The sequence below is a fragment of the Mirounga leonina genome, unplaced genomic scaffold (assembly GCF_011800145.1).
Source record: "Mirounga leonina isolate KUSES-001 unplaced genomic scaffold, KU_Mleo_1.0 Mir_129, whole genome shotgun sequence".
NCBI classification, from domain to species: Eukaryota; Metazoa; Chordata; class Mammalia; order Carnivora; family Phocidae; genus Mirounga; species Mirounga leonina.
The window spans coordinates 80,136,806-80,145,663 of NW_023270323.1; the positions used below are offsets into that span (position 1 = coordinate 80,136,806).

An 8,858-nucleotide genomic window follows, 5' to 3' on the forward strand; every position below is an offset into this window, starting at 1 on the left:
CTTCTCGGAACAGGCCCACGCGCACCTGGGTCTCGGAACCCGCCCACGGCGCCTGGGTCTCCAGGCCTGTGAGGAATAAACGTGGAGCCGCCAGGTGCGGTGTTGTTATGGTGGCCCCAGGCACTAATACAGTGGGATTTGGATTTGCTCTGGGTTGGATTCCGGCATCATCACCGAGCTGTTTTCTTAAGCCACACCGTAACCATCAAGGGAGTATAATTTTAGATGCTTCAGTGAAGAATATTAAATGGCAAAATGTGCCCCCCCGACCTTGTACCCAAGTGTAGCTAGTTAACAGGGTCACGGTGGGCACGGAGGTGCCTTGCTGCAGATCTGTGATGTGAACAGGGCCACACCTGACAAGGGACACCCTCGAACCTCCCCTTACTGGAAGGGGCTGGTGCCCACCGTGGCAGAGGTCGGTTCTCGGGGAGAGAGGGGTCCCTGGTGTGCCCTGACTGCGCACCCCAGTCTCCTGTCCGCGGTGTGCTACAGCGGGGGGCACGTGTGGCTACATGTCTGCATTTGGCATCCCAAGAGCTGTGCTTAGGAGGAACTGAGTCCGGGGGAGCCCAGGAGGGCTGGCGCTCCTTGCCAAGGCAGGGAGAGGTCCTCACAGCTCTTGAATTCTTTGAATTGAATTCTTTGTTTTCATATTGACTTTTGAGAGTTCTTTGTATATTCTGACACCAGCCTTCATCCGATTATGATTTACATTATTTTCTCCCAGTCTGTGGCTTGGCTTTTCATTTTCTGCCTAGTTTTTTGAAGGACGTAAGTTTTAGATTTTGATGAAGTCCAGCTTATCCATTTTTCCCTTTGTAGGTCATGCTTTTGGTCTAAGAAGTCTCTGCCTGACCCAAGGTCATCAGATTGTCTCCCATAGTTTCCTCTAGAAGTTCTATAGTTTCAGGCTTTACATTGAGGTCTGTGATCCATAGTGACTTAACATCAGTATGTAGCATGAGGACTGGACCCACGTTTTTGTTTTGTGGGGTTTTTTGCAAATGAGTTTTCCGTTGTTCCAGCATCATGTGTTGAGAAGACTCTATCCTTTCTCCACTGAAAAGTGTTATTGCACCTTTGGGAAAATCAGTTTTCCAAATAAGTGGGGGTCTATTTCTGGGTTCTCTGTTCTCTGTTCTGTCCCCTCGATCTGTCTTCAGGCCAGTCACACGCTGTCTCCATCACAGCAACTCTGTCCTGTGTCTTAGAATCCCGCGGTATCAGATCTCCAACGTTGTTCTTCTATTTCAAAGTTGTGGCTGTTCTAAGTTCTTTGCAGTTCTGTATGGAATTTAGAAACTGCTTGTAGAGGTCTATAAAGAAGCCTGCTGAGCGGGATCATACTGAATCTGTAGGTCAATACTGGGGAAAGCGTGCAGTTTTCCCCATTAAGCATGGTACTAGCTGTCCAGTGGAGCAGGGATCCTTGGATTCATAGCTACTCAGGGCTTAAAAGATGGAGCCCCACTGCCTTCTCACGCACACTCTTCCTGAGAAAGCCAGGGTAACCCTTCTCTTTGTTCTATGTGGTAGCATTTTTTTCTCTTACTACTTGTAAGGGCTCTTTTTATTGGTTTCTATCCACTTCATCATGCTGTGATTTGCTATAATTTTCTTCATGTTTCTTGCCCTTTGGGTTCTTTGAACTTCTTGGACCTTGTGTTTATAGTTGTCATTAAATTAGACAAAAACTGGCCATAATTCTTTCAAATATTTTTTCTGTTTCATTCCTTCTCTTGGATCTTGCATGATAGGTCTGACATCCTGAAGTCTTATTATTTCTTTTTTGGGCTCATTGGAGAGTTTCAGTTGCTTGTCTTCAAGTTTATTGTTCTTTTTTTCCGAAATGTCTGATCTGGGCTGAATCTCATCCGGTGTGTTTGTTTTCAGCTCAGATATTGTGATTTCCATTTCTAGATCAGCTGGGTCCTTTTTATGTCTTCATGGTCTCAGCTAACTTTTGGAACATTCAGGAATCACTTGTAAGGGCCATCTCCATGTCCCCTGATGGCCACTGTGCCACCTGCCTCAGCTAGGCTTGGTTTTTCTTTTTATCGTGTGTCATGTTTTCTTAATTCTTTGTAAGCCTGGTATGGTTTTTTTGGTTATTTTATTTATTTATTTATTTTTTTATTGAATGCCTGATGTTGTGAATCTGGCCTTCTGGGAGCTGAGTATTTTTGTATTCCTGTTAAGTCTCTTTGACCTTAGTTTTATAATGCAGTTTGGTTACTTACAAATGGTCTGATCCTCTTGGATCCTGTTTTTTAAGATGTTAGGTGGGGGTCAGAGCTGAGTTCAGTCTGGGGCTAATTACCCTGCCCACTGAGGCAAGACATTTTTGGTTGCTCTGCCTAGCGCCCCATGAATAGCTCTCTGAGCTCTGTGAACAGCTCCCTGTATGGTGTCCTCGCCTCCTTCCTGGTCTTGCCGGCCTGTGTCCATTCCCTGCTCCCAGGCCTGCGGGGTTTTTTCTGGCCAGCTCTCTCTTCTCTTGATTCTAGCTTCCTCAGTCCCTTGGACCGTCAGCTCTTCTCTTCAGTGAGGGCGTTTGCTGGGTCCCGCCGGTTTGCCCGCCCTCCGGTCCAGGACCTTTTGAAAGGTCGCTCAAGGTCGTGAGCCAGCCAGTCACAGCTCTTGCCTTGCCTGTTTCTCTTCCCTTGGGGCCACTTGGCTGCCTGATGGCCAGTGTCTTGAGAACCGTTGTCTTACTTTCCCCATTACTGCGGTCATCGTTCGAGGGAGGTCGATTTGGTTCCTGTTCCTCTGCCTTGGCTGGAATCAGAGGTCCCTGCAGATGTTTGCTGGGCACAGGGGACCTGTCAGAACAGAAGGAGACCTGCCCTCGCCCTCGGGTGCTGATGTCCTGCAAGCCCCCCACCAGCCCTGGCTCTTTCTGGGAGCGGATGTTGCCTGGGCGCTAACGGTTTTGATGGCGTTGATTGTTCATTAGTTTGTTGAATCACGAGAAAGGGGCCTTCCTGCCCAGAAAGCCTTTTTTTTTTTTTTTTTAAGATTTTTATTTATTTATTTGACAGAGAGAGACACAGCAAGAGAGGGAACAAAAGCAGGGGGAGTGGGAGAGGGAGAAGCAGGCTTCCCACTGTTCAGGGAGCCCAATGCGGGGCTCAATCCCAGGACCCTGGGACCATGACCTGAGCCGAAGGCAGACACTTAATGACTGAGCCCCCCAGGCGCCCCCGAAAGCCTTTTAAACTGGAGTCCCAGGATGGAGTCCCGCATCAGACCCTGCTCAGCGGGGAGTCTGCTTCTCCCTCTGACCCTCCCCCCTCTCATGCTCTCTCTCTCAAATAAATAAAATCTTTTTTAAAAACCCATTTATAAGAAAAAAAGAAGTCATGGTACGCTTGATGCTGGTTGAATTTAATTTTATCTTTTGTGTTGTCAGAGCTCACTGTGCTGACGTTTTGCATTAGAAAGGTCATGCTTCCCACTTGTGGTGACTGTTCATATCTGCTTCCTAATAAAAATGGAAGTCGAGCCTCAGAGGGCAGAAAGGAGAGGTGTTGAGATATGAAATTGCCAAGGGCGAGAGCATCAACTAGGGCCGTCTTTCTGGAAAGCAGCTTGCTGGGTTGTAACCAGAGCCCGTAAATGCACTGCACACTCTTGACTTTGTGGCTCCGCTTTTGGAAACGAGTGGATCCTAAGGACATAACTGAACACTCGGAGTGTCACGCCCCACAGCCTGACGGCAGCATTGTTCCTGGGAGTGGAGAATTAGAGACGCCGTCAGTGGCCGGCAGACCAGGAAGCAGCGAGTTCTCCAGGTTTTACAGACCCAGCTCACACTGCCTGACTGACAGTCCGGGAATCCTGGGCTCTTTTTGGGGGCTGTCTGGAGGATCAGAGAAGTTAAGCAGCCTGCCCCAGGTGCACAGCCGTGAGGGGTGGAGTCAGAGTCTCCGCCTCCCGGAAGGGAGGAAGCACCTCTTCCTTGCCAGCTGATTGATCTCTGGTTCCAGAGGAGTCTGAGGGGATGCTGCCTGGGCCAAGGAGCAGGGGCCGGCTGTGCCCGGGCATCTACATGGGAGTAAACGGAGGTCCAGAGAGGGTGGCGGCTTTGCCCCGGCCCCGACTGTGGAGGCTCCTGTGGTTGCTGGTGCTGGGCGAGGAGGCCCTTTTCCTCACACGGATGACGGACGGGCCTTGGAGCGCTGTGTGGTGGGCTTGGAGAAGGCTGGTTTGCAGACAGTCTCCCGGTGGTGTCCTTCCCTGACAGCTATCTTGTCTGTGCTGTGACCATGCCCTGGACGACGTGGGCTTGTGATGTTAGTAGGAGCAGCAGAGCAGTAAAATCAACTTCCTGTGTGTCCGTCCACATAGCCACGCCATTGCTCGAGCTCTGTTGTAAGAGGTTCACGTACAGGTATTCAGAGAGCTGTTCAAGGACAGTCCCTGTGGCCTGGGCTGCAGGGAGCCTGGGTGTGGGTCAGCAGCCGCTCGTGGGTTCGTGGTAGTGGGGAGGCTCCCCCGGCCTCCACGCGTGCCTAGCCTCCGTGAGCGTGAGCAGCAGGACCAGGGAGGCAGGGGGAGGCAGGACGTCCACTCCAGATGCTTCTGGAGCATTTGAACTTTTTGTAGCCATTGCAGAGCAAGCAGGGGTGTGTTACCGTATCATCCTCGTCTTAGCACACTTTCTCGTTTCTGTTTCAGGACAACGTGTTAAACATCATTAATCAGATCATGGACGTATGCATCCCCCAGGACCGAGCCCCGCGGGATTTCTGCGTCAAGTTCCCTGAGGAAATCCGGCACGACAACCTGGCAGGCCAGCTGTGGTTCGGTGCTGAGGTAGCAGGCAGCCGCCTGGGTCCGGGGTCACAGTGTGGGGCACTGTGCAGCTCCCCCATGTGCACCTGCGGGGGTTAGGGACCTGGTGTCTCCCCCTTCATGGGGTCATAACCCACCTGCCGGGGTTATGGACGGTGCATTCCGAGCCTGAGGCCGCTCGCCCCTTTGAGGGTCTGGGAAAGCCCTGAGCCTGCTCCCCAGATCTATACATGCAAATATGGACACGAAGCTTCACGAGCGATTTCTGGGAGGTTCTCAGGCCCCTAGATGTGAAGGGCCCACAGGGGGTTCTTACCAGTTTGGGGAGCAGCACTTCCCTCGCCCACTGACGGCGGGGCATCCTTGCCCACGGGGCTGGGGGCTGCATTCGAGGCCTTACTGGAGCAGCCCTCATCCGCCCCTCAGACCTCCCTCCTCCTCTCCCACTGGGGGGACTGCAGCCTGAGAGGAGGGTGCCTGCCCCATGGTGGCAGGACCCGCCTCCCCCCAGCCAGCTATTGTCCGTGGCCCCACCTTGCGACCCCTCCCTTGTCCCTGCTGAGGTTCGCAGCGTGATGCCTGTGCCCCCTCGGCCTCGCTCCTGATGAGTCCCTGGGATGCCACATCTTCCTCTGGCACCAACTGGCCCTGGGCCCGTCTGTCCTCCGCCCCACCCCTCTGACCCGCCTGGTAGGAGGGCATCCTTGCCCACACTTTGATTGGTGCAGGGGGCCCCAGGCAGGCTGTCCCTGCCCCATCTCGGTTTTCCCTGCCATAGAGTGAGTTCCAGGGACAGGGACAGCTGTGGGGCTGTGACGTGATGCAGGTCCCGTGCCCGATGGCACTCAGGGAACCGTCTCCCCTGTGCGGGCCAGCCCTGGGGCCAGTCAGCTCCATGCTCCCCTCCAGGGGAGTGGGGAAATCAGCAACGCTGCACTCTGCCCCCCAGGAAAGTGCTTCTTGCCCCAGGTCATCTCTGGGTCACTGCTGACCGAGTTAGCGGTTGACGAGTGCAGGCCTGAGGCGGGCAGGGGGCCCCACATCACCACAGCCCCAAGTGGGGATTGCACAGCCACCCCTCAGCCAGGACCCAGGTCTGATGAGCACCCCATGTCACTGGACATGTGGAACATGCTGGGGTGATGCATGCAGCCCGCGCAGGCCTGCGATCTGCCCCCCGCTGCCCGGGACAGGTGTGGGTGGATTTGTGGGCACAGAGGGTCCCTCCTACTGCCCAGGAGCTGGGAGTCCCGCACTGATGAGTCTCGGCTCAGTGGAAGGTCAGTGAGCATTTGTGGACGTGAGGTGTCTTTACTTCCTAGAAAGGTCAGCGGTCTTGGGGAGCATGGTCAGCCCCCAGTGCCTCGTGCCGGAAGTGTGGCCGTGAATGTGGTGTTGAGGTGCTCCTGGGCATCCAGCACCCAGCTGTGGGCTGGGCGGAAGGGGGCAGGAGTCAGGACCAGGGCCCCCAGCACGGAGCCCCCAGACCCAAGAGTCCCGGTTGGACTTCCCCTCCCTGCCTGCCTCTGGATCCGTGTGCAGACTGTCTCAGGGAGAGCATTTGTCGTCAGAGCTACAGCTGCTCTGGGTTAAGTAGAGACCAGGAGAGAGCAGGTGGACGTCCCCGAGACTCTTGGCCCAGGATGTGAAGTGGGGCTGTTCCCGGGAGAGGAGCCTCGGGGAGGGGTCTCGGGGATGATGGGCACGCCTTGGCCTGGCCACCACTCCCCTGCCTTCCTGTCCCACCGTCCTCAGGGCTGGCCCTTAGAGCACCTGCTCTCTGTAGAATGGAGGGGAGGACCCCAGCCGGTCAAGCTCCAGGGGGCCCCCTGGAACCAGCTCTGATGCCGGTCACTCCCAGGCCTCTCCTGACCCGTGTTCTCTGCCCGCAGTGCCTGGCCGCCGGCTCCATCATCATGAACCGTGAGCTGGAGAGCATGGCCATGCGCCCACTGGCCAAGGAGCTGACCCGCAGCCTGGAGGATGTGCGGGGTGCCCTCCGCGATCAGGCGCTGCGGGACCTCAACACCTACACGGAGAAGATGAGGGAGGCGCTGAGGCACTTCGATGTCCTGTTTGCCGAGTTCGAGCTGAGGTGACCCTGAGGCCTTTGCTTTATGAGTCTGGGGGAGGCGCCAGCCCCCTGCACACATCGCAGTGTTTCAAGCTGGACGGATGCGCGGAGGGAGGAGCTGGGACTGGTTCAGGGCCATCAGTCCGTGTAGTTAACCCTGGACACACGAGGTGGGGGGTGTGGGGGTCAGGCTGGGTGACCTTTCCAGGGGTCCAGCCCACCTCCTCTGCCTCTCCCTGATGCACCCCAGCGCAAAAGACCCGGGACGTTCCTGCCAGTAGCAGTCACCCGGAGTGGACGTGCCACTGCCAGCCTCCACCCATGCCGCCTGCCCGAGGCTCTGCTGCTCCCCTCCTGCCTCGCCTCCTGCCTCTGACCGCCTGCCTCGCCTCCCGCTTCGCTTCCCACCTCGCTTCCTGCCTCGCCTCCCGCCAGTGCCTGGGCTCACCGAACGGGGCTTGTTGGTCACCAGCTGCCCCCTTCACCCTATCTGTTCATCCGCTCCCTGCACAAACACCCCAAACATCACCTCCCCCACCTTCATGTGCTCAGATCCAGGACACGGAGCAAGGGCGGGGTGGCTGTGGCTCTTGGACATGGGGACACTCCAGCTCCCTGGGGTGAAGGCGAGGGCACCTCCCCAGGTTAGGATCACACAGCGCCCTCCACCCCCACCCGTCGTGTGCCCCACCTGTCCCCTCCTGCCTGCTGCTGTCCCCCGCCTGGGGAGCCAAGGCGGGGCCCCCCCCCCCCCCCAGCCAGTCCCTCCTGCCCCCCCCCCGGGCTGCACTCACCTGCTCCTTCCTTAGAGGACACAGGCGGGGCCTGGGGGCCACCTCGCAGGGCTTTGGAGAGCCCAGGACTGGGGGGCAGGCATGCCACCAGCTCCCACAGACACGGAGACGCTCGCGGTTAGGCGAGAAAAAGCGGGACCCAAAATCCACGTCCATGGTGGTTGCAGTTAGTATAAATTGTCCATCGTGTAAGCCGACGAAAGCAACCTAGATATGAAGGCAGTGCCCTCCGGGAGGCGGGAGCACAGACCATGTTTCTCCTTCTGTATCCTTTTCTGGCTTGTCCAGGTCCCAAAGAAGCTTTTATAACAAGAAAAAATCAGGGCTGGGGAGTTAGAAGCAAAGAGACGTGTTCTCACCTGGGGAAGGGTGGGACAAGGTGTCGCTTGCCCAGGAGGCCCCTGTGCCCCGCCCAGCGCTGGCCTCCCCCACCCTGCGGTCTTCACCCACTTGCACGCGCATCCATCCACTCACGTGCCCACGAAGGCCGGCACCCAGGCGGGGCGGGGCTGCGGGTCCCGGAGGTGCTGGACTAGGCCCCAGCACCTTGATTTCAACACAGATGGCCATGCCTCATGCCAGAAGCTCTGTACGTCTGAAGCACATTTGGCTTTCATCTGAGACGCAACTCTTTTTGGGGGGCATGCGTGGGTGGCGGGGGCAGCACTCACCTCCCTGGCTGTGTCTGCAGCTACGTCTCCGCCATGGTGCCTGTGAAGTCCCCCAGGGAGTACTATGTGCAGCAGGAGGTCATCGTGCTGTTCTGCGAGACCGTGGAGAGGTGAGGCCACCCCTGACCGCCGCAGGACCTTGCTCCTCCCTGAGGCAGCGCAGGGGCAGGGACGCCTCCAGCCCCCTTCCCCTTCCAAGTCCGCCTTCCCCTCATGGGCACACCTACAGCCTCCTTCCTCAGCCCCACCATCCCCTTCCTCTGGGCCCACCCGATAGAGTGCCAGAGCAGCCGCCACAGGGAGCACGGAGAGCTGGAAGCCTCACCTCCCTGCCTTCCTCACCTCTATACCTCCTCACCCTCCACACTTCCATGCCTTCCTGACCTCCTCACCTCCACACCTCCTTACCGCCTCGCCTCCACATCACACGGCCTCCCTTACCTCTACACCTTCCTCACCTCCGTGCCTTCTTCACCTCCTCACTTCCACACCTCCACATCGCCTCACCTCCATGCCTTC

The 8,858-nt window shown here is 56.8% G+C and overlaps 1 protein-coding gene across 5 annotated transcripts in view; it reads left to right on the forward strand.

The window, feature by feature from the left end:
* The first annotated feature begins 4,674 nt into the window (after window positions 1–4,674).
* ZFYVE28 (zinc finger FYVE-type containing 28) overlaps window positions 4,675–8,858 on the forward strand; it is a 47,958-nt gene continuing 43,774 nt past the window's right edge. For all 5 annotated transcript variants that reach the window (XR_004679324.1, XM_035005447.1, XM_035005448.1 and 2 more), the window contains exons 1-3: window positions 4,675–4,821; window positions 6,693–6,895; window positions 8,360–8,449. Coding sequence is in view for 4 of the 5 variants with exons in the window: in XM_035005447.1 (XP_034861338.1) it covers window positions 4,714–4,821; window positions 6,693–6,895; window positions 8,360–8,449 (401 nt within the window). In the remaining variant the exon portion in view is untranslated. The remainder of the gene's footprint in view (window positions 4,822–6,692; window positions 6,896–8,359; window positions 8,450–8,858) is intronic.